Source organism: Trichoderma citrinoviride, assembly GCF_003025115.1.
Source record: "Trichoderma citrinoviride strain TUCIM 6016 unplaced genomic scaffold BBK36scaffold_11, whole genome shotgun sequence".
Classification (NCBI taxonomy): domain Eukaryota; kingdom Fungi; phylum Ascomycota; class Sordariomycetes; order Hypocreales; family Hypocreaceae; genus Trichoderma; species Trichoderma citrinoviride.
The window spans coordinates 1,266,197-1,289,405 of NW_020194719.1; the positions used below are offsets into that span (position 1 = coordinate 1,266,197).

Here is a 23,209-nt window from a genome sequence, read left to right on the forward strand (position 1 = left end):
ATCTCTATTATCACATATCCCAAAAATGTCCTCATCAGCAGCAAAACTCTACCCTCCCACCAAACAACCCTCCACCACCCCCAGCCCCCTCCCAAAGCTCCTCCAAACCCCCTCGGGCCTCGCCATCCTCGAGCTCCAAGGAAGTATAAACCTCCCCCAAGACGCCGAGGGCGAGCCCCTCAAGGACGTCGAGGTCGGCAGGCTCGAGTTCCCAGACTACGCGCCCGACGCCATCGGCACGGGCTGGATGAAGCGCGTCCACATGTACATCGGCCAGCACCAGCGGCTGACGGGCGAGGTCAAGAAGCTGCCCAGGGCGCTCGCCGTGGTGCGGAGGCGGCAGAACAGGACGCTGGAGGGGTCCGGCGGGACGTATGCCGAGGAGGGCGAGAACCTGGAGGTGGTGGAAATTGTCAAGTATAAGCTCATGTTTGCGAGTCGGCCGGAGCCTGTTGGGACGGCTCATGCTCCGGCTTCATGAGAAATGGGAGGGGTAGTCTCAAGTCTTCTCTCAAACTCGCTGAAGTGCCCCCATACTCCTGCGAGCCCATCACCTCTCGCCGTACACCTGTCTTCGTCACTCGAGCAAGAAACAGCTCCGATACTTCGGACTCTTCCTCATGCCAAGAGCGATCATCAGTCTCATTGCTGTACGCCAGAAGACAGCAACTAAAGGCGTCACTACCGAGGCGGTATCCATTGCACCAGATGCTTCTCAGGTTGCGGCATTCATCGCCCGCTTTCTCGAGCAACTCGCCATCAAATATGGACGGAATGGCCACCAGACCAGCTGCTCGTAACGACCGCCGCATTCATCACACTGCTCTCTTGGAAGCAACTCACCATGAAATATAGTCGAGATTTCCATCGGGCCAGTTGCTCGTAATGATTGCGAGCAACGCCATAGGCGGCCATCATACGATAGATGCAGGACTCTCATCTCATGGAGCATAGAAGCATGTTCATCGGCTTATATATGTACATATCAAAGAACTCCAGCTTCTAGGCCATGACTTTTGACGCTTTGAAATTTGCAATCATGCCGCAACGCCCTCCAACGGCTTCGTTCTCCCCAATCCATCCCTCCCATAATAATCCATCGGGTAGATGCCATCACCACCCTCCTCCTTACCCCATCCCCCTCTCTTCTCCAGCGCCACAAGTGCCTCGTAGGGAGTCAGCAGCGGCCTCGGGAATGCGTAACCCCAGTCAATGCTCAGACGCGGACACGCAACCTGGACCCAGCACTCGACGTCGCTCATCATGGCAAGTTTGCCCGGGAAGATCTCGCTCAGGAGCAGGTCGACCTTGGGTATGCCTCTCTCGGCCAGCTCGCGCTCAATCATGGCCAGCGTATGCGGGTTCCCCTGACGGCCGAGAGATCCCAATATGAGGCCCCAGCGGCGTGCTTTGCGGGCCGTCTGGATGGCGGAGCGGCGCACCGACTGCATCTCGTCGTGGCCGTACGTCTCCCGCGTCAGCTTGCGCGAGTAGGGGTCGTAGCGGTAGGCCGGAATGGCCGGGTTGTGGATCATGATGCTCTCGAGATGGAAGCGCCCGTCGCCGAGATATAGAATCAGGTCGACGCCGTCTTCGTCCCGCAGGCGAGGCGACGTGCAGCCCAGGATCTCGCCCTTGCTGAGCGGTCCAATCTGCGGCACAACGACGCCGAAGCCCGCCGCCTCGAGGCTGCTCCGCACACCGTGGATCGTAGCGTTGAACTGGATCGTGCCGACGATGGCGATGGTCTTGCCGCTGGCGAAATTCCTCTCCAGCGAGGCGACCAGATGCGCCGTGTCGATGCTGATGTCGACAAAGACGTACAGGGTCTTGATCTTGGTGACGTCCACGGGAATCAAGCAGCTATGCGCATAATGCACCAGCAAGTCGCACCCCAGCGCCCGCGCCGTGTAGTCGTCGATGCAGCACGCGCCATACGTCACGTCGCCCATGATGAGCGTCTCGACGCCCGGGCAGAACTGCGTGATGATGTCCGAAATGGTCGTCGCGAAGAGGAGGAGGCCCTCGGGCATCTGCAGCGCCACTTTGCGCGCGCCGGACTCGCGTACACGGTGTATCGTCTTGGGGATCTCGAAGTTGTAGTTTGCCGGGAGGAGGGCGATGGCTTCCTTGAGGCTGGGGTCTTCTGATATCTCTGGGGGCACTCGGTTGAGCAGTCGTGGCGCTCGTCGAGGCTTGGCAGCTGTATTGCGAATGTGTGAGACTGAGCTTCAAAGGACGAATACTGAATTATCATAGATACCTTGAACAGCTCCGCTGCCTCCCTCCTCCGTCGTTCCCTTTGCCGCCGCCGCCTCATCCGCCGCTCTTCTCCCCACGAACCGCCGCTTCGGCTGTCTAGTTGTTGTTGCCGGCGCCTCGTTCTTTGCAGTTTCGGCCTCTGTTGTGTGCACTTCGAGTCGCGCTTCTTCGATATCCGCCGCCGCGCCGAGGTCGACGAGCGCCCTGTCGTCTTCCATTTCTAAATCAACCTCTTCTCTTCCTCTTTTTGACTATGACCTCTTCTTGCCCCTCGCTGTCCCCTCGTCTGGCAGCCCTCTTTGATTTGACGTCGCTTGTCTTGGCCTTTCGCAAACTTAGATGTCAAAGTCGTAAGTGGTAAGACTTGTTAATATATAAGACCGATCAGGTTTGCTGCGCGGGCAATTTTGCGGATATGTCGAGAGTTGGCTGTAGTTGTAAGTGACAAATGCCTTTTGATATTTTTACACTGGAGATGACCGTTCAAGGTGGGGTGACGGACGGCAGACCTGCCCCACCATGGACGCCTTTTCACTTACACGCATGAGAAGACATGATCAGATCCAAATGCTACGCTCTTCAATCGACCTCAATACTGTACAAGCTTCGGGACTCTCATAGAGGTATATTGGATGTATAGAAGACAAACACCCGCCAAAATACGTATCCGTCTCTTCGTTCGACTTACATCCAAGCGAATCACGCACTCTTCTGCCCATCAATGCTAAACCGATAACTCGCCTGCACCACGTACGGCTCGTCCCCCGGTCCCCAGACCTGCTTCCGCCCCCATTCCGGGTTGTTGATGCCGTCGATCCAGTCCTCCACCTCCATCACCAGGCACCCGTACTGCGGAATCGTCCTGGGGAAGCGCTTGTTGCCGTGCAGCCCTTGCGTCTTCTTCAGCGCCAGGGTGCCGTCCTGCGAGTTGCAGCTGTACACCTGGAAGGCCGTCTGGTCCGAGTAGACGTCCAGGTGGATGCCGGACCAGGCCGACGAGAGGCTCGCGACGGGGCCTTCGGTGCGCCAGTCAAAGGGCCCCAGGGCATCTCGGTTAATGAGGTAGCAGGTGTCTGTGTGTGTGTGTCTCGCAGTTAGCTCAAACGCTTCTTTTCTTTTGTCTCCCTCTACAAGACAGGGGAAGAGACATCAAGAATTCTTACCATAACCAGTACAATTGTTGCCGCAGTTGTTCTTGATCCCGCTCTGCTCAAACCCCTGCCCAAGCTGCTTCGGCTTCGACCAGAAATCATTCGCCGTCCCCTTCTTGTTCGCCAGGATATCCCCCGTGGGGATCAAATACCCGTCGACGTCCACCCTCTGGCCGCTATACGGCAAATGCAGCGTATGGTTGAGCGCCGTCTGCGTCTGGTTGTTTGCATAACCGTCCAAGTTCCAGTACGTGTGGCTGCTCAGCATGATGGGCGTCTTCTTCGTCGTCGCCAGCGCAACCATCTTGAAGTCCCACTGATTCTCCTTCACCGTGTACGTGATGTGGGACACCACCTCGCCGGGAAAGCCCTCCTTGCCATCCGGGTCGACGATGCTAAAGGTGATGCTCGTGGGCGTGTGCGCAGACACGGTGAAGTTGCGCCAGTCCCAGCCGTCGGGGCCCCCGTGCAGCGTGTCCGTCCCGTTGGGCGCCGCCTTTGTAGGATTCTCGTTGGGCAGCACGTGGTACGTCTTGCCGTCGATGCTGAAGGTGCTGTTCTTGATGCGGTTCGCGTACCGGCCCGGCACGCCGCCAAAGTGCGGGTGCTGCGAGTCGATGCTATAGTACGAGGCGTTGTCGAAGCCGCCGACGAGGTCGCGCCGGATGCCGTAGCGGTCGTTGATGAAGAGGTTGGAGATGGAGGCCCCGTACGGGATGAAGGACGCCTCGATGCCCTTCGCGGAGATCCAGTACTTGCCGTCCTTGTCCGGGCCGCTTCCGCCCTTGGCAGCCGTTGCTGTGAGCGGGAGGACGGCGGCGAGAGCAAAGACGGCCAGAGAGCTGCCCGTCAACTTCATGATGGGCAATGGTTCCTTGGTTTCGATCAGAGGCAATCGAGGCAGCGCGTGTGTTGGTAGCCCGCGATATGGCAGTCAACCCTTTGGGCCAGCAGAAATTCAAGGGAGATGGGCAAGGCAATCCCCCCAGAGCGGGAGAGCCAGCCCTCCCTCTTTAGTACTCCAACATCGGCCTCGTCCTCATCCCAGTGACACCACATCTCATCCATGACCCAATGTTACCGCACCGCGGATCCATGCATTGCCCGCATAGTTCGTCAGAATAGTCCATGCAGCATCTCGTGTTTTCGGCCTCACTCGTCCGTCCACATGACGCAAAGAAGTAGTGTCCCAACCAACCTCTCGCCGTCCACAACAGGCAACCAACGATGGTGATCACAGGGGGCGGGTTGGAAGGGTTGGAACGGCACAAAGAGAGAGAGGGGTAAGCAAGATTGCCTTTCCCCGGATCGTCTCTGCGTTTGTTCATGGGGAAAAAAGGAGGAAGAGGAGCGGTTCGTTGACCAGGATCCTTTTACGCGAAGAGAGAAACCCCCGAGGGCGAAGGATCGTGTTTTGCTGAGACGGGGTTGGAGCGGTTGCTTTAGGTGCGTGCATGATGTCACCTGGCGATGAAGTCTCCGAGCAAACCACCAGAGCAACAACTTGAAACTCAGGTCATCAATGACATTCACTGCAAAAGTTGACGAGGTCAATTACCCATAGACCACAATATATGAGGATACAAGATACTGCCTAGGTATTCAGTGAGAGCCAATGCAGTCCATAAGCGTTCATGTTTCGACCATCTGATGGCCCCAACTTTACATCAAATGTTACCGACACCATGTCACCGCCAGACCCCAAGGTAACATCAACGCGGGGAAGTAGGAAGCACAAATGAAAGGAATCGGAACCTTGATCAGGCCCCATCAATTGACATCAATTACATTGTGGTCACCAGGTACCTTGTGGTCCATGCAACAAGCTCGTCAAAAGTGCCTTCACCTCCCATCCCAGTATCCTCCGGGATAGGTATCCTAGGTAAACCAACAGGACGGCTCTCCCCAACCCCAGATTCCGTGTCTCCTCGGTAAGCGCTCCAATAATGTGCATACGGGTAGCAAAGTGATCGAGTACTTATTTCCGCACAGTTCCTGCCCAAAGGATCAACCACATGATACTAGGATGCTGTGCCGTACCCTAGAATCCATACCATCCAAACTGGTACTATACAGCTGGTCAGTTCATGTTGCAATCCTCTCCAGATCCACCCCATTGACGTATCATCTATCACATGGCCTGTCCCAGTTCCGAGTTCTGAGAAATCACCTTGACATTGAATCCGCTGCTTATATTTACGCTACAACCTTCTCCATTATCGTGTCAGACTGCTTCCCTTCCAGCGCAGTAGGAAATATTAGATGAAAGAACAAAAAAGATAACAATAGTTCCGCACCCGGTGTTAATGCACCTCACATTCTACCACTGGTAAGAAATAGCACACCCCCAAACTAGTTTATGCTTTACTCTCCACAACACGACGAAACAAACAGTGTCACCGAGGGCCGTTAAGCGTCAATCAGGTTCTCCTCAGCCTGCTGCCTGTCGTTGGAGGCAACCTCCGCTCGCGCCTTGCCCTTCGACTTGGCATCCTTCTGAGATCGCTGGTAGAACTCGTTGAGGATCTTGGCCGGGATACGGTTGAGCAGGTCCTTGGGGTAGATGCGGAGCAGGCTCCATGCCAAATCCAGGGACTCGTAGATCGTTCGAGACTCGTACGCGCCCTGGCTGATGAACTGGCGCTCGAACTTGTCCAAGAACTCCAGTGACAGCTTGTCTTCGGATGACAGGGCCTCCTCACCAACGACAGCCTTCATGGCGGCGGCATCACGGCCAATGGCGTACTTGGCGTACAGCTGGTTGGAGACATCACCGTGGTCCTTGCGAGTCATGCCCTCACCAATGGCAGACTTCATCAAACGCGACAGCGAGGGCAGCACGTTGATCGGGGGGTAGATACCACGGTTGTACAGAGGTCGGTCGACGAAGATCTGTCCCTCGGTAATGTATCCAGTCAAGTCGGGGATGGGATGGGTGATGTCGTCGTTGGGCATGGTCAAGATGGGGATCTGGGTGATGGAGCCGTTTCGTCCCGTCACACGACCGGCTCGCTCGTAAATGGTCGACAAATCGGTGTACATGTAACCGGGGAAACCACGACGACCGGGCACTTCCTCTCGAGCGGCGGAAACCTCACGAAGGGCATCGCAGTAGGCCGACAGATCGGTCAAGATGACCAGGACGTGCTTCTCGAGCTGGTAGGCGTAGTACTCGGCGGTGGTAAGGGCAAGACGAGGAGTAATAATACGCTCGATGCTGTTTGCAATGTCAGCTTTCAGTCTGGCCAAGTCGTTGGCTAACAAAGGGAATCTCTTACGTAGGGTCGTTGGCAAGGTTGAGGAACAGCGTGGTACGCTCCAAGCTGCCGTTCTCTTCGAAATCGCGGGTAAAGAATCGAGCAGTCTCCAAGTTGACACCCATGGCACCGAACACGATGGAGAAGTTCTCCTCGTGGCCGTCGTGGACACCCTTGTTGGTAACTCCGTGCTGCTTGACCAAACCAGCCTGTCGGCAAATCTGAGCGGCGATTTCGTTGTGTGGCAGACCGGAGGCGGAGAAGATGGGAATCTTTTGTCCTCGCGCGATCGAGTTCATTGTGTCGATGGCCGAGATACCGGTCGCAATCATTTCCTCGGGGTATTCCTAAGACGGGTAAGCTGTGCGACACAAAAACGAAGAAAGCATCGATATGATGCTACTTACTCGGGAGAAGGGGTTGATGGGACTGCCGTTGATGTCGAGGTACTCTTCCGGCAGCACCTTGGGGCCCTTGTCGATGGCACGTCCAGAACCATCAAAGATACGGCCCAGCATGTCCTCCGAGACACCGAGCTTGAGGTTCTGGCCGGTGAACTTGATACGAGTCTAGATGTGCGTATCATGTCAGCCAACAGCTCTCCAGCAGCTGGTCACTGGGCTGACGTACCTTCTTCACATCGATACCGGAGGTACCCTCGAAAACCTGGACAACAGCTCGGTCACCTGTACCCCCCCCCCCATAGTCAGAACTCGCTTTCCACGAAGACATTGGCAGTGCCATGCCCACATATAGGCGTATCGTTGCAGAGGAATCTTCACTCACCTCGAGCTTCCAGAACCTGTCCGTTTCTCTCCGTACCGTCGGGCAGGGTAAGCGTGACGATCTCATTGTATCGCGGGAATTTGACCTGTGCCGCAATCCATCGTCAGCATTGTATAAGACCGACTCTTGCTCCATTTCCTGCCTCAGCAGAGGAGATGGAAGAGTAACAAAGGGTAAAAGAGACTGCAGACGCCGTACGTTCTCGACAATGACCAGCGGACCGTTGACGCCGCTCACGGTGTTATACTGCAGTTGCGGCACAACCGAGTAGGATGACGAATTGCGTGGGTCCGCCATTGCTGCGAATCTCTCTGATGTGTGTTCTGTGTTTCGTCGTATGCGTAGCAGCTGGAAGCTTCCGCTGTGAAGCTATATCTGCGTGATCCCAGGTCGGCTTTGTTGTGATTCGGCCACGGCGCAGCAGTCAAGTAGCCACGAATTCAAGGTTGAAGGGGGGGTTGATAGAGGAGCGGGCTCGTCGAGTGCTGACGGATGTAGCGAGCAAAGGCGTGAATGAGAGCTGTGGAGGGTAGGCAGATGGACAGAGCTAGAGAAGCCGTAGCAGGCCCGGGAATGAGGTGCCTCGCAGAAAAGAGCTGGAGCTGGTTGGAGGTTGGAAGGTCGGAGAGACGAGCGACGAGCGACGAGAGAGTAGAGGGAAGGCTGGCTGGAAGCGAAACAGCTCAGCGCAAGAGTGGGTGGAGACGAGAGGCGACCCGGACGCCGTTCAGTGCCTTTGGGCTGTTCGCTATAGCGGGCTTTTAGCGGCTGAGTTTGGGGTTGGGGGGGCGCTGAAGGCCGTGCTACCTGGTAGCAATTGGAGGTTCTTAGTGCTGCCGGTTGTCGCTGCGCAGAAAAATAGACCCCACGCCGAGGGCCTCTTTGGGCTGGCTGGGGGCCTGGAGTCAAGATTTGGACAGCGAGAGACGACTCGGCGGCCGTGACATCACATGACTGCTAGCGGCAGGCGCTTCCATTGACATTCCTGAACTGAAGCTACCCCTCCAAACAAGCAGCTGGAGAATCAAGCAGTGATTAATGATACTACTGCGGGCGAAGCTCGGCAATCTGTGCAAGGGGACCATCTACAACAGCTCAAATAGCTCTACAAAAAACATCAAATCTCGATATAGACATCTTCAAGAACTGCCTAAGTAGCAACGCCATTGGATCAATTGGACCAGATCAAGCAAGACTTGGTCCCAGAAAATAGCACATGGAGCTCAACCGGCAGGTAATAGCAACGATATTCAGCCACGAGGATTGACGGTTCCCGATAAGCAACAACGACTTATATCCAACAGAAATCCCTATCCTGCCCATCTTGAGACACACAATAGGACATCAAGAAGATTCTTGTGCAACGTATTTCTTATTTACTCATACAGATCATCAACCATCCTCTTACACGCATCCAAACACACCTCACCCCCATCCTCACCATGACCATCACCCTTCACCATCTACGTCTGTCCCGGCGCAGCAGCAGCCTCAGCGCTCTTCCTCGCCCTCGCCCCCAGCACCGCCTTTCCCACCGAGCTGTCATTCGCCTTGCCCAGCTCCTGCGTGATCCAGGCCCCAATGTCCGCCACGCCGTCCAAGTCAACTCCCGTCTCCATCCCCAGCGTCTCCATAAAGTACACCATGTTCTCCGTCGCCACGTTGCCCGTCGCCCCGGGGCTGTAAGGGCACCCGCCCAGCCCGCCGACGCTGCTGTCAAAGATGCGGATCCCGTGCTCCAGCGACACCGCCGTGTTCACCAGCGCCTGCCCGTACGTGTCGTGGAAGTGCATCGCAATGTCCTCGTTGCGGATCCCCGCCGCGCTCATGCACCGCAGCAGCGCGCTCGTCCGCGGCGCCGTCCCCATGCCCGTCGTGTCCCCCAGCGAGATCTCGTCCGCCCCGGACTCGAGCAGGTCCGTCGCGATCTCGGCCACCTTGTGCGGGTCCACGTCGAAGCCCTCGAACGGGCAGCCCAGCACGACCGAGATGTACGCCCGCACCCGCAGGCCCAGCGCCTTGGACTCCTGGATGACGGCCTTGAAGCGCTCCAGCGACGTCTTGATGTCGCAGTTGAGGTTCTTCTGCGAGAAGCTCTCCGTGGCGGCCGCGAAGACGGCCACCTCGATCCCGGGCTTCTTGACGTCGGGCTCCAGCTGCGTGGAGAACCGCCCGGGGTTCTGTTTCAGCAGAGCTGCTGCGTTCTGGAGGCCCTTTGTATTCGGTGCGAGGAACGAGTATGTGACGGGGACGGGGGCGTCAATGGGCTGCTGGAGGATGTGCTCCATGATTTCGCTCGAATTGGCCATCTGGATCAATGACAATCAGCCATCTGTTCTCTCTCTCTCTCTCTCTCGCTCCTCCGCCGCGTAGTATAGTACAATCAAAACCCAAGTCACAACACCCCCTTACCTGAGGCACCCATTTCGGCGCAACAAAAGACCCAGCCTCAATCGTCGTCAGCCCCGTCCTGGCCAGCCGCTCAATCAGCTCAATCTTGGTCGCCAGCGGAATCGCCTTCTTCTCGTTCTGCAGCCCGTCTCGGGGGCCGACCTCGACAATCTTGACCCGGTTGTCGGATGACGTCTGCGCGCGGCCGGCCGTTGCGAAGCCTCGGCGCACCACCAGCAGCGGCGACGACCGCCTGCACGCGCGACACAGGGACGAGCGGAGCAGAGACATGATCAATGAGCGAATCCAGTCAATAAATAATGAATGTGATTGACTTGACAGAAACAGAGGCTGGCGATGGGAGGCTGCAAGTTATTCTAGCACAATTTGCTAAGCAAACCCGTCTAGAAGGCAATGGAATGGGTAGATGGCAGTTTTGTGTTTCTTTTGCCCAGCAAAGTTCCAAACAAGTTGCGAGAGGGCGGTCACTTTGGCGCATAGTATCGGCCCGTGGCACCACCCTCTGACGGCTATTGCAAGCCACGCCCGTCCGTTTAACCCGGGGCTGACCTCCGCATTCCTCGGCCTTAAAAAAAGGAGCCTCGACTTGTCACGATTGTCGGGCCGCCAACTACCGCAGCAGACATTGGGCAGCACTTTGGAAATCAAAGCAGACCTGAGGTCTTGCAGGTGACACAGCAGACTTCTTGCAAATGACAGTCACCACTACATGGCTCTCACTGGGCGAAAATAGGTGCTGGTTGGAGTATCTCTTGTACACAACTGCTCAAATCAAATTACAAGGTATAGATAACAACTTCTGTTGGCTGCTTCCCGTTTACAAATTTGCTTTTTAACATTAAAAAACTGAGGCTCGCGACCTAATAAAGAAAATACACCCCCGCCCAAGAGGACACGGGGGCGGGATTAGGTGGTACCGGTTTTCACAGTCCATACCCTCGATATCCATGACTCCAACAGCAAAAAAACAAGCTTAGTACTCGGCCTCCATCTCCTCGTTGTCGAGAGAGTCGGCGGCAACCTCCTCGTAATCGCGCTCCAGGGCAGCGAGATCCTCACGGGCCTCGGAGAATTCACCCTCCTCCATACCCTCACCAACGTACCAGTGAACGAAGGCACGCTTGGAGTGCATGAGGTCGAACTTAAGGGACAGGGAGGACCAGGCCTCGGCGATGGCGGTGGTGTTGGACAGCATGCAGCTGTGATCAGGTTAGCTTTTTTGGTCATGACTGGTCGAGGGGACTTGTGGCATAAACTTACACAGCGCGGTTGACCTTGGCGAGGTCGCCGTTGGGCACGTTCTCGGGAGCCTGGTAGCAGATACCCAGCTTGAAACCAGTAGGGCACCAGTCGACGAACTGGATGGTGCGCTTGGTCTTAAGGGTGGCGACGGCGTTGTGGGCATCGTTGGGGACGACGTCACCACGGTACAGCAGGCAGGTGGCCATGTACTTGCCGTTGCGGGGGTCACACTTGACCATCTGGTTGTTGGGCTCGAAGCAGGACATGGTCATCTCCTGGACGGAGTTGGCCTCGTGGGCAGCCTTGGCGGCCGAGATGACGGGGGCGTAGGCGACCAGAGGGAAGTGGATACGGGGGTAGGGCACCAGGTTGGTCTGGAACTCGTTCAGATCAACGTTGAGGGAACCATCGAAACGCAGGGAAGCGGTGATGGAGGAAACGACTGCGTAGGCACCTCGTCAGCACATGCACGCCTCACGGCTCTTGCAACTTGTCCAGATACGTACCCTGAGCAATCAGGCGGTTGAGGTTCTCGTAGTTGGGGCGCTCGAGGCCGAGGTTACGACGGCAGATGTCGTAGATGGCCTCGTTGTCGACCATGAAGGAGCAGTCGGAGTGCTCCAGGGTGGTGTGGGTGGTCAGGATGGAGTTGTAGGGCTCAACGACGGAGGTGGCGGTCTGAGGAGCAGGGTAGACGCAGAACTCGAGCTTGCTCTTCTTGCCGTAGTCGACGGACAGGCGCTCCATCAGGAGAGCACCGAAACCAGAACCGGTACCACCACCGAAGGAGTGGAAGACCAGGAAGCCCTGGAGACCAACGCAGTTGTCGGCCACACGGCGGATCTTGTCGAGCACGCCCTCAATCAGCTCCTTGCCGACGGTGTAGTGGCCACGGGCGTAGTTGTTGGAAGCATCCTCCTTGCCGGTGATCATCATCTCCGGGTGGAAAAGGTTGCGGTAAGGACCGGTTCGGACCTCGTCGACGACGTTGGGCTCCAAGTCGCAGTAGATGGCGCGGGGAACATACTTGCCCTGGCCTGTGTTTTTTTGTTCGTAGATGGTTAGAGGCGACATATTCTTCACACATTGGTCGACGGAAAACAGGAGAAGATAGACATACCAGTCTCGGAGAAGAAGGTGCTGAAACCCTGATCGGGGTCCTGAGCCTTGCGCTCCTCAGTGAGGTAACCATCGGGCTGTGAGAGAGAAAAGACGATGTTAGCTTCGCGTCTTGGTGGCGTGTGGGATCGGTAAACAATGGCTCAAGCCACATGTTCGGGACGTGGTTATGGTGGTGGTGGTGGTGTACCTGGATACCGTGCTCGAGGCAGTAAAGCTAGAGAGGTGAAATACGTTAGCTCGGATGCTCAGAAAACAACGACGAAAAACAACAACATGGCCGAAAAAGGCAGATATAGACTAACCTCCCAGCAGGAATTGGCAATCTGGCAACCAGCCTGGCCGACTATCCTCCAAAAGTTAGCATCGTCAACTCGTCGGCTTGGGCGCCCATGGGATGCGGTGAAGGGACGCGTTTGGTGGGGAGATTGAGAGAGGGGGGCCTAAAGGGGCTTCCTCTGGTCGGGGGAGTCGAGTCGAGCTAGCACGCACCGTTGATGCTGATAACCTCACGCATGGTGAACGCTTTTCGTGGGTATTTTCTGAGGACGGGAGAGAAGAAGTTAGGAGTAGAGACTGCAGGACTGAGCTCGAGGAGCAAGAAGTCAAGTGCAAGATTGAGCCCGGGGAAAAGAAGGAAAAAGGCTTTTATTGGGAAAAGGTGGTGGAAGGGACAGGAGGACGGACAAGTTGCAGCTGGTTCGTCGGGAGAGGGTCGACTCGAGGTGGGGGGGAAATTTGGACGGACAGGGGCTTTGTGCTGCTGGCGAGGAAGAAGAGGGGAGGTTTGTTGACTTTTTTGCCTGGGGGGGTCCAGGCGTGGCTGCAAGTGGTAAGCGCGTCTTTGCCGGGAGCGCGCCCCTGGTTGCCTCACCGCTCGAGCAGACAGCAGAATGATTTATTGCCGAGATGAAGAAGAAGAAGAAGCGCTGGACTGATGGACGGGGGTTGCAGTATTACTAGTTGTACTGGTGATGAAGATGGATATACATTTGTATCAATAGGCATCATCATCTTCTACGATTCTACACATGCAATCATTCTGTTGTTGACCTGCTCTGCTGTGTTGTTGGCGTGTTTTGGGTGCTGTCAACCGTGTCGTGTCGAATGGAGCTTGCAACTTGCTACCGCTCGTACCGGTACCGGCCGCTACCTTTGCACCTTGGGGGATGCGCTGACCTTGACCTTGCAAGGCACCTCAGTCGAAAGCACAAGGCAACAGTGAACTTCAATCCCCATGGTGCCCAAAAGGGGGCTTGATAAAGGCACATACATTTGTACCCTGTACGCTGGCTGATGCTCGGGACTTCTGTACCTGTCTGTACTGGGTATACCTTCACATTGCAAAAAGAATCATTTTCCCTTTGATGACGGAAGAGACAAAGACGACATGACTTGCCATCTTCCACAGGGCAACTTCCAAAACATCGCCACCACACCGTCGTCTTCTTATGCGTCTTCTCAGGTTTCCTCACTCCCCTATCCCCGAACCGCCTTCATTCGCCTTCGACCAGCCAAAACAGGCGCCACCGTGGCCACCTTAGCCACGAGCTATCGGGAGTACTCCCGAGTATCTGTACGAGCCGGCCAGCACTCCACCCCCCTTCAAAGAGCTGTCCCAAACAGGGACCGCGCTGAGCACCGCTACCGCCTCATAATTACCAAGCAAAATGACGGCCATGCACCTTTCTGCCAACCACGGCAAGAGGCAAAAAGGAAATAACGGGCTGAAGAAACGAAAAAGAAACGAAAATCAGCCGTTATCCTCTTGGCATAGAAAATGAAAACGAAGGAAGACGGGCAAACTTATGGCTTCCAAGGACACAGGCAAACACGCCTGTCTGGTTGGTCTCTCCATCATATATCTGGGCCTTCTCTCCCTTCAGAAGTCAACCAACACCAGTGTTCCCATCTTGCAACGCAGCATCTTCCAAAAGCCATATCAAACCCATCATCACAGAGACGGCAACATGTACTTCACACAAGTGCCAACCCGGTGATGCCATCTTCCCGCCCGCTTCCCCGACCGCCGGTCCCTCCCCCTAGCCCGGCCCCCCCTTTATCACTTCGTACTTTGTGCCCATCCCACTTCCCATGCCTCTCACGATTTAGGCCAAAATCAAGACCCTCATCAACCGACAAGGGGCCCTCTTCTGGAAAAATCAATGGTTCGCCCTGGCTTGCCAGCAATGCTTTCTCTCCCCACTCGTGACAATGTGGTCCAGTGCCTTTTTCTCACTGCTGGCACCGCGAAAAAGGGAACGGACGGGGGACCAGGGCGGCCGAGCTCCATAATGTCGTTGCAATTAGCCTCCTGACGTCCCGGCGATCGCTGTGTCGCGTTGTTACGATTGCTTTATTACTCCGGATAGTGATATGCGTGCATACCCAGCATTTGAGCCTTAGTACTGAGGTAGTGACATTGATTGGACTTCGTACCCGTATCCGCCATCGGGTCCAGAGGGAAGCCACATGGACTAGAGAAGCCCAAAGGACAAAGGATGACATGGACAGACTTCTAGAAGCGCTCTGGAACGACAAGTACCTGGCGATCAAGACGGATGAGATCGTGGAGTATACATACCTGACCATCAAGACGGATGAGATCGTGGAGTATACATACCGTCAACGTGCACCCCGTATTGATAGCCGTGAGCCTAGCCCGCTTGTTCCCATAGCTTGGTGAGTGGTGGGCAGAAAAGGAGGCGGCAGATCAATCTCACCTCTGCCAGTACAAGTTGAAGGTTGTAGAAATGCAAATCAGCACTGATGAGCTACAGACAGCTGTGCTTGATGATCAGCACAGGCTTCCCTGAAAAGATACACGAGTCTCACGGTATCTATTCGAATACTACCCAGTTCACAGTCTCATATCAAGCTCTTGGCAATTGATCGTGATACGGAGCCCATCGAGCCGTCTCAAGTCGGGTACGTACCGATCTCGAAGCGGCAGCCAGCCAATCACAAGCGCGCAAAGCCGCCACTGTCCACATCTCAACACCATCTTCATGTGTTCACGACAGCCTCGCCGTAGTAAGATCACCACTTCTTCTCCAACGGAATCTCACCCTCACCCTCGCCATCCAATCCATGCCATAAACTCGTACGAGCCATAATTCTTCAAAAGACCCAGAGTCCTCAGCAAAACAACACAACAAGCCGGAAAAAAAAAAAATTACACAATGCCAACACTCAAACCTCACCTCCTCCTCCTCCCACTACTACTCACACTCCCATCCCCCACCACCGCCAACACCGAAAAAGTAATCTTCACAGCGCCCCCTCCCATCACCCTCGAAACCTTCTCCTCCGCCGCATCTCCAGCGCTCAACAGTCTGCCCGTCCTCGGCCCGTCAACCAGCTGGTCCCTACGCACAAACCTCACCCGCGTCTTCGCCAACGAGCGAGAAGAAGACGGGCAGCAGCAGCAGCAGCGGGGATACCCGTCATGGCTGCTGCTGGAAGACCTCACGCCGGGGCAGCGGTATGAAGTTCGCGTTTGTTGGTCTGCACTTGTAAGTCTTGAATCTTCTCCTCATAGACAATACCTATACTCAAACAAACCTCTTTACACAAATCACCTCCCTTCCCATATCTTCAAAATCAAACACCACTCATCAAGATATCTACCTTACACAAAGAAAAACATCAAACTCACAATAACCCCAAGGAACCAACCGAATTCACTCTAGACACATACCCCCTCAACACCATCCTCTCAACCCCCCACCTCCTCCAATCCCTATCTCAACCACACGCCGCCACATCACCACTCTCAGCCTCCTCAACTCAACAACCTCACCACCATCACCACCATCATCATCATCTCCAACAGTCACCACCAAACGAAACCTCGTCCATCCTACTACTGCGCGTCCTCGCCGCCGCAGACTACTTCTCCCACCACCATTCCCTCATGAAGGACCCACCTCCCCCGGTCCTCGTCGACCTCATCCTGGACCCGTACGTCTACAACGTTCTCCCCCAGTCGCTCGTGCCGACGGTGTGCTATCTTGTGGTTGTCGGCATCGCGTCGTGGTTTGTGGCGAGGTGGGCGGCGAGATCGTTGGCTGCTATTGCGGATTCTGAGGACAAGGAGAAAAAACAAAACTAGGTGTAGAAGAAAAGGATGAATTCAAGGGAACTACCTAGACGAATAGATGCCCCCAAACTATCAAAGTATAGCCTGGTAGGTATGCTCTACTTCTGCATACTACACGAAAAACTGTCCCGTCTCTCATCGTCCATTCCTGTCGACACACAAGCTTCATACCGACATCACGTCACGTCGTGCTCATGTCCTTTTTGTAGTCTAGATATGAAATGCAAGATGAATAAACCCAAATGTAACCACCCTATCTACACAGATGCATCATGATTCTACCTCTCGACATGCGATACGACGTCTTGTTTTTTTCGAAAAAGGAATCCACCGTCTCACCAACATCACCGCATTATTCATAGGTGAATTTTGGACACAGCTCTCTCCTCACAACCAGCATACAATGCCAGTCAGTCGCCAACTATTCATCTCCATGGGGGACCTGTAGTCAGTGCGGAAACACACGGATCTTAGGCATTTTCCCCCGAAACCGAGTGAAGGGAGTACGGAAGAGGGCGCTCCTAGTAACCGCCACCATATCCTCCGTGGCCGGGATGGCTGCCATGAGGCACAGGGGGGGCACCCGGCTGGTATGACTGCTGTCCGTAGGGCTGCTGGCCCCCTGGAGCACCATACGACTGGTTGTAGCCGCCACCCTGTCCGCCAGAAGGAGGGTACTGTCCAGGCGGCGGGGGATACTGTTGCTGCTGTCCAGGCGGCGGGGGGAACGATTGCTGGTGGCCCGGTGGAGGATACTGAGGATGACCGCCCGGCGTCGTCGCACCATAGTTGGGCTGCTGGTGCTGTCCTCCCGTGGGGGCTCCGTAGCCCGGCTGATGCTGCCCTGCGGGCGCGCCATATCCCTGTTGATGGCCGCTAGGCGAGGGAGCTCCGTAGCCTTGCTGATGGGAGGGAGTGCCGTAGCTCGGCTGCTGCGGTGTGTAGCCACCAGCTCCGTGTGATGTCGCGTGTTGGTCGTGCGATGCGCCGTACGGGCTCGGAGCCGGACTATGCGCGTAGGATTGGCTGCCGTATGGCTGGTGTCCGTACGTCTGGCCACCAGGGGGGCCACCCGGAGGAGGTGGAGGGTACGAGTTATTGTTGCCAGATGGAGGGTTCTGGTGCGCGCCCGTATGTGATGACGGCGTCGCTGAGTGGCTCGAGCCATGAGTCGACCCGGGAGGGTTGTAGGTCGGGGCCTGTCCCGAGTACGTGTTACCGCTCGATCCCGTATTCGAGTAGCCAAAGCTCTGGCCCTGTTTGTCGCAATCACGTCGTTGGTTAGCTCCTTGCTTCGATTGCGCCGAAGATGTTCATGGGTTGCTTACACCGTGACCCGGCTTGTCTCCTCCCATAAAGTGAGAGGCCACACCACCCACAAGGCCGCCCAGGCCGCCCTGCTGATGCGGTGTGCCGCCGGACGAACCGCCGTGGTAGCCCTGTTGCGAATGCGACTGCTGCGAAGGCTTGCCCGAAGGCGAGAACAGGCCCGACGCCAGCTGTCCGACCAGCTTTCCGGCGATGGAATCCTTGCCGCCGCCGCTGCCACCGTGGCCGCCGCTGCTTCCATGCGAGCCGCCGCCGAGGAACTGGGCAGCGAGGCCGCCGAGAGGATTGCCGCCGCTGCCACCATGGCCGCCGCCACCGCCGCCGTGACCGCCCGAACCCTTGCCGCCCATGAGCATGTTCATAGCCATTGACTACAAGTCACCCAGGCGTCAGCACGTGAATACCACAAGAGATGCCGGGAGAGAGCCTCTGCTTACCCCGAGTCCTCGATCGCCCGTCGGGCCATCAGGGCCCCTGCTGCCGTCGGGCATGATGGGCTCCATTCTCCCGTCGGCGTGCTTTATCGTCTGGGAGCCGTCCGGGTGTGTGATGACCTGGGGCGCCGGCGAGCCGTAGGGATGCTCGCTGCCGGGGACCGGCGTGCCCGTCTGCACGGGATCCGTGGGCACATCCCACTGCGAGACGCCCGTGGCCAGCTGGACGTAGTAGTACTTCCTGCTGGATCCGTCCCACTGGGCGATCCAGCCAGCGGGCAGGCTGGGAGGCGCAAAGGTAGGGCCCTCGGCGCCGGGGGTTGACGAGCCCGCCATGTTGTTTCCTCGGTCGATGGGCGACGCCTCTTGCTGTGTGCCCTCGAAGGATGTCGCGAAAACGTGGGTGGCTCGAATGGGAGACCGTGCGGTCTGGAGAAGCCGTTCGCGGGGGAGGGGGGGAAGACGATCGGTGCTGGGCTTGCTGGAAGCAAGGGCCCCCCGGTGAAAAGACGACAAAGTAAGAGGAAAAGAAACAGAGGGCAGAAGAAGAAAAAGAAGCGACTCCTAGGTGAGGAAAAAAGAAGAAGACAAGAGTAGGGGGCGGAGAAGAAAAAGAGAGGAAGAGGAGGAAGAGGAAGAGGAGGGGAGAAGGAGGGAGGGAGGGAAAAAGGATGCGATTGTCACCCAGTTGGCTGTCAGTGCTAAACGTCCCGATCTGGTCGGTCAGGGTGGTGCTATTACTATGTACTTGGATGTACAGCCTACTGGTAAGGCAAGGCGAGGTACCCTTATGGCTGGACTGGGCCTGTTCTCAACAAGTTGGCAGTGCCCAAGCCAGCAAAGATTACTACTACTTATTACACTACTACCGACTACTGGGTTGGAAGAGTAGTCTACCTTATGTACGCGCAACAAGATGGGAGCAAATGGACTGTGTGGGGTTGACGAGGCCGCTTGGGGGTCAATATTGCTTCTGTCTTTCGTCTGAATCTTCGTTGCGCTCACTGCTCACCCACCCTCAACATGTCGTCCTACCTGTATATCCCAGGGAGACGGAGAGACAATGAGGTTGGTCGTGAGAGCGCGAGTCTGACACAGCACCCGCTCGACCGCGTATTCGATTATGTCTACAGAGTACAGGCCGCCTGGTGTTGTTTTTCCATCGTGTCATTGTGCCAGCAACAGAGTCGCATCAGGGATCCTTTGGATGCTGACGACGAGGGCAAATACATACCAGCCATGCCTTACACATTACTTACCCAGTCCCTTCTCACGCTGACAGGCAATGCATCTACAACTACCTCCTGTCTGGAAGTCACGCAATCAGTTCGTCCGGAGCAAAAGCAAAGCTGATAGCGTCCATTTGGGCACCCAAGCAAGTCAAGGCACCGCCAGATGCGATCCGACACAAAGAAGTATCGCTGCTGCTCTCTTCCGGTACTGTGTACCCTCTTCTCCGGCCATCGCCCGCCATCGTGCCTAAGTACCCGCCACCCGCGTCGCTACCTAAAGCTACCTGCTCCCAAGTTCCTCTTTGCCACCAACAAGAATCCCAACCTGAACCTGACCACAAACCATGTTCGACTGAAAAGAGAATTTCGTCTTCAACCCATCGTCATCCTCCTCATCAGCTTCCATCATCCCTGCATCCGCGTTAAAATTCAAAAAGTCACAGAAAAACGGCCCAAACTGTGGCGCAGCTGGCCCTTGGACCCTGGATTTTTGGCCTCCGTTGCCTCGGATGAGAGATCTCAACTTGATCCATGCATGGCTGAGCAAAAAAATGTCTCCGTTTGCGGCTCACGTGCTTTTTGTTCTTCGGCGATGCCTTGGCACGGCATTCGTTCGACCTCGCTGTCAGCTCTTTTCTTGTCGGCGGCCTCCGTGGTTCGACGGGACTTTCATCAGCGCGGTGTGGCTCTGCTCGTTCGCGGGTTGCCTCTCGATCGCTTTTATGTCGTGTTTTCTGTGTCTTGTTTCTTTGAACGTGACGTGACGCCTCCTCCTGCTAACCGGAATCCCAGCAATGAAACATTCAGATTAGACACATCTTGAAGGCATTCGCAACTTCGAGCCACATGCAATTCATTCACATCACAGCGTCACAAGCAAAACGCAACCATCTTGATCTGTACGACTTTTATTCCTTTTCATTTCTCAAATCTACATATCTAGGAGGTATCTCTTATATGCACATCTCGTCCCAGTGTTCACCGCGTTTGTTCAAGAGCCTCTCCTTTTTGGCTCCATGCAAAGAAAAAGAAACAAATAGCAAAGTGTGCCCGGCTGCCCTTTTTTGGCCGCTGACAACCAGCTGCGAAGAAGAAGAAGAAGAAGAAGAAGAAGAAACCAAGTTGTTGAACCAAAATGCGTCCAGCAAAAGGTACAAGAAGTGAATCAAAGTGAAAGACACAGTATGCCCCTGCTACCAACGAATAGGTGTTGATGACAGTTCAGGTGACATTGTTCTCTTTTTTCTCCGTCTAGGCAGTGGCATCCTCCCCCCGGAATCGCTTAGGAACAAAGCGTCCCCGTCGGACGAAGCTCCTCTTGTTGACCATAGTCAGGGAGTCGCTCGTTCCAGGCTGGCAAGAAGTGCCTTGAGCCACGGGGATGGCGGCGGACCACACCCCAGAGGCACATCGCTGGAATGACTTTCCGTCAGACGCACAGCTCCACTGGCCCTCATCAGTGCAAGGCGATCCTGCAGCGCTCGAAGTGGGAGCAGAGCCGTTGGCCGGCGGGCTGCTGGTGGTCGGCTGAGGAGCCGTCGTAGGGGCAGCCGGAGCTGGAGCCGAGGTTGGGGCCTCAGGGGCAGGGGAAGGCTGTTGCTGCGCCGGGCTCGAAGTGGCGGCCGGAGCCGGGCTGCTGGCCGTGACGCTGATGAGAGTCGTCGGCTGCACGGGATGGGTGATGAAGACACCACCAGGGGCAGTGGGAGCCGCTGACGCCGCAGGCTGAGTAGCTTGAGGCTGGCTGACTGGAGCCTGCGAGGCCGGTCTATGTTTTCATCATGTTAGCACCAAAGGCCAATCAACAAACACAAGTTTTGATTGGAACAAAGATTGACTTACGAGCTAGCTGCAGGGGCGGCTGAAGAGGCAGCGGCAGATCCAGCAGGAGGAGCAGCACCGCCAGCCGGAGGTGCTCCAGAGCAAGTGCCCTGTCCAGGAGGCGCGGTGCCCTGGCTCTTGTTGTCGACATCCGGGCCTGGGTTGGGGAACAGGACGTCCTTGCCCTCGTACGTGCAGACGCCGTTGCCGACGTTGGCGACGAAGATGTCAGGAAGGTCGGCCAGGGGAGTCGAGGCACGGTCGGCCAGAGGAGCCGAGGCAGCGCGCTTCTTGCTGCCGCTGATGGTGACGGCGGCGCAGTTCATGTACATCTCGCGGTTGCCGATCTGGTTGAACCAGGTCCAGGCGAACATGGCCTCGCCGGCGGGAGCGTCGGTGGGCACGGTGAAGTTCCAGTTGGAGTCCTGCTGGGGCGGGCAGCCGCCAATGTACGAGTGGATGACCTTCCAGGTCTTGCCCTGGTCGTAGGAGAGCGACGCCTGGCAGCTGCCTCCTCCGTGGTTGGCGGAGCCGGTGATGGTGAAGCCGTACGAGCCGCCGGGGGCCCAGGTGGCCACGGACTTGCCCTCGGGGGTGCCGAGGAGGCTCTGGTAGCCCTTGCAGGGGAAGTCGGATCCAGAGGCCTCGAGGGGCGAGGTCATGGAGTAGTCAATGTCCTGGCCGGCGTTGGGGTTGTACTTTGACTTGAAAGGAGGGGGGTCCTTCATCTCCATGTGGCCGTGGACCGCAGAAGCCAGTCCGAGGACGGCAGCGGCAAGTGCTTGGGTGAACTTCATGATGGGGGATTGGGATGTTGGTTTGTTGGCAAAGGAGAGAGAAGATGGTTGAAAAGGAAGTGCGAGAGCAGCAGAGTTTTTGTTGTGCGTTTTGTTTTGGCAACCGAATGAGGGTCTTGTCAGCTGGCAGCTGTTTGGACGGCCTGGTGTGTACACGACCGACTGTTTGTGTATGTGTGTGTCTTGGGTGTGTATGTACACGGATTCAAGTCCAGCTCGAATCAAAGATGATGATGCTGATGATGTTTGAAGAAGAAGAAGAAGAAGAGAGGAAGAGAGAGAAGAAGATCTCGAAGATGTAATGAACCAAGAAGGCGGCTGCGAAGTGAATGGCCTATTCAATCTCAAGTTCACAACAGAACAATAGCCAAGTCAAGGAATGAATCTTGGAATCTATTGGGAGAACAAAAAAGAGATCACACACAAAGAAGTGAAGAAGAAGGGGAAGAAGGGAATGAACAAACGCAACACTGTTGTCTGGGGACAGAACAGAAGAGAAGAGACCAGGCCAAGGTGAGACCTCCATGAACCTTTATACTTACGTCCCTCCCAACGACAACACACACATACCTACTCAGTCAATCATTACATGGCATCCCCCCAACCCTCCCACTCTCTTGCTCGTGTACCTGCATGAAAGCCAAGAAGGCGGCTTTCGCAGACTAGACCAGGGGGGGGGCCTGTCCCGTCGTTTCCCACGCGCGAAATGTCCCCTGCCACCAAATCACTCACTCACTCACTCACTACTCGAGAAAAAAAGAGCCGCCCAGGCCTCCATCAGTCCCATGCTCGAACAACTGAAAAAGAAGCACAAGAAGAAACAGACAGGGGTGAATCAAGCGCCGCCATTCGCCTGCCGATCGCCGCCCACCCTTCCCCCCCCTGGTCCAGCTGGGCTAGATGTAACCAGACCAGTCGTCAGTCCAGTCAGTCGACAGCCACAACAGGCGAGAGGGGGCGCTGACGAGAAACAACGAGGCTTTGGCTTCTGATTCTCTCATCGTATCACAGGCAAAGTCTTCTTCGCAACGGGGGGCCCGCGCCAGTCTCATGTCTGTGTGCATGTAGATCGAGGACTTCAGCCGGATTGTCTCCAGCCCAACCATTTCCAACTTTCCCATCCGCATTTACCCCTGCACAAGCGCCCCCCCTACCCTCCTCCGGCACTTCCACGCAGGACCATCTACATACAATCCAGAACCAACAAAAAGAAAAACCAACCAAATATGAAAATACTCTTCATGCATTGCTCGCAAGGTTTTAAG

At 56.0% G+C, this 23,209-nt stretch overlaps 7 protein-coding genes across 7 annotated transcripts; 2 read left to right on the plus strand and 5 right to left on the minus strand.

Moving 5' to 3' along the window:
- Positions 1-25: 25 nt before the first annotated feature.
- On the plus strand, positions 26-481 carry BBK36DRAFT_1124780 (hypothetical protein; the record flags this gene model as incomplete). Its single annotated transcript, XM_024891197.1, has 1 exon — positions 26-481. One exon carries the CDS (start codon positions 26-28, stop codon positions 479-481), a length of 456 nt encoding a protein of 151 aa, XP_024747719.1.
- A 556-nt stretch (positions 482-1,037) lies between these two features.
- Positions 1,038-4,272, minus strand: BBK36DRAFT_1170970 (diphthamide biosynthesis protein 1; the record flags this gene model as incomplete). Its single annotated transcript, XM_024895509.1, has 4 exons — positions 1,038-2,203; positions 2,264-2,482; positions 3,000-3,335; positions 3,426-4,272. 4 exons carry the CDS (start codon positions 4,270-4,272, stop codon positions 1,038-1,040), a joined length of 2,568 nt encoding a protein of 855 aa, XP_024747720.1.
- Positions 4,273-5,822: 1,550 nt separating this feature from the next.
- Positions 5,823-10,138, minus strand: BBK36DRAFT_1170971 (V-type ATPase; the record flags this gene model as incomplete). The annotated part of the gene is made up of 9 exons (XM_024895510.1): positions 5,823-6,630; positions 6,692-7,017; positions 7,078-7,239; positions 7,301-7,356; positions 7,457-7,541; positions 7,655-7,765; positions 8,000-8,038; positions 8,992-9,765; positions 9,869-10,138. 9 exons carry the CDS (start codon positions 10,136-10,138, stop codon positions 5,823-5,825), a joined length of 2,631 nt encoding a protein of 876 aa, XP_024747721.1.
- A 329-nt stretch (positions 10,139-10,467) lies between these two features.
- BBK36DRAFT_1136103 (tubulin alpha chain 2) lies at positions 10,468-13,113 on the minus strand. Its single transcript, XM_024892866.1, is given in 12 exon segments — positions 10,468-10,501; positions 10,513-10,516; positions 10,530-10,532; positions 10,558-10,583; positions 10,615-10,644; positions 10,699-11,067; positions 11,129-11,552; positions 11,617-12,147; positions 12,231-12,306; positions 12,420-12,446; positions 12,535-12,575; positions 12,722-13,113. 7 exon segments carry the CDS (start codon positions 12,744-12,746, stop codon positions 10,842-10,844), a joined length of 1,350 nt encoding a protein of 449 aa, XP_024747722.1. The 5' UTR covers positions 12,747-13,113; the 3' UTR covers positions 10,468-10,501; positions 10,513-10,516; positions 10,530-10,532; positions 10,558-10,583; positions 10,615-10,644; positions 10,699-10,841.
- Positions 13,114-15,411: 2,298 nt separating this feature from the next.
- Positions 15,412-16,343, plus strand: BBK36DRAFT_1124814 (hypothetical protein; the record flags this gene model as incomplete). Its single annotated transcript, XM_024891199.1, has 2 exons — positions 15,412-15,744; positions 15,900-16,343. The coding sequence occupies 2 exons, from the start codon at positions 15,412-15,414 to the stop codon at positions 16,341-16,343; spliced, it is 777 nt and encodes a 258-aa protein (XP_024747723.1).
- A 328-nt stretch (positions 16,344-16,671) lies between these two features.
- On the minus strand, positions 16,672-18,636 carry BBK36DRAFT_169605 (hypothetical protein). Its single transcript, XM_024897824.1, is given in 10 exon segments — positions 16,672-16,689; positions 16,746-16,793; positions 16,853-17,057; positions 17,079-17,587; positions 17,660-17,967; positions 17,989-18,031; positions 18,098-18,457; positions 18,485-18,545; positions 18,556-18,593; positions 18,614-18,636. 5 exon segments carry the CDS (start codon positions 18,428-18,430, stop codon positions 16,853-16,855), a joined length of 1,398 nt encoding a protein of 465 aa, XP_024747724.1. The 5' UTR covers positions 18,431-18,457; positions 18,485-18,545; positions 18,556-18,593; positions 18,614-18,636; the 3' UTR covers positions 16,672-16,689; positions 16,746-16,793.
- A 1,940-nt stretch (positions 18,637-20,576) lies between these two features.
- Positions 20,577-21,944, minus strand: BBK36DRAFT_1179409 (lytic polysaccharide monooxygenase; the record flags this gene model as incomplete). The annotated part of the gene is made up of 3 exons (XM_024896172.1): positions 20,577-20,901; positions 20,998-21,074; positions 21,227-21,944. The coding sequence occupies 3 exons, from the start codon at positions 21,942-21,944 to the stop codon at positions 20,578-20,580; spliced, it is 1,119 nt and encodes a 372-aa protein (XP_024747725.1).
- Positions 21,945-23,209: the final 1,265 nt, after the last annotated feature.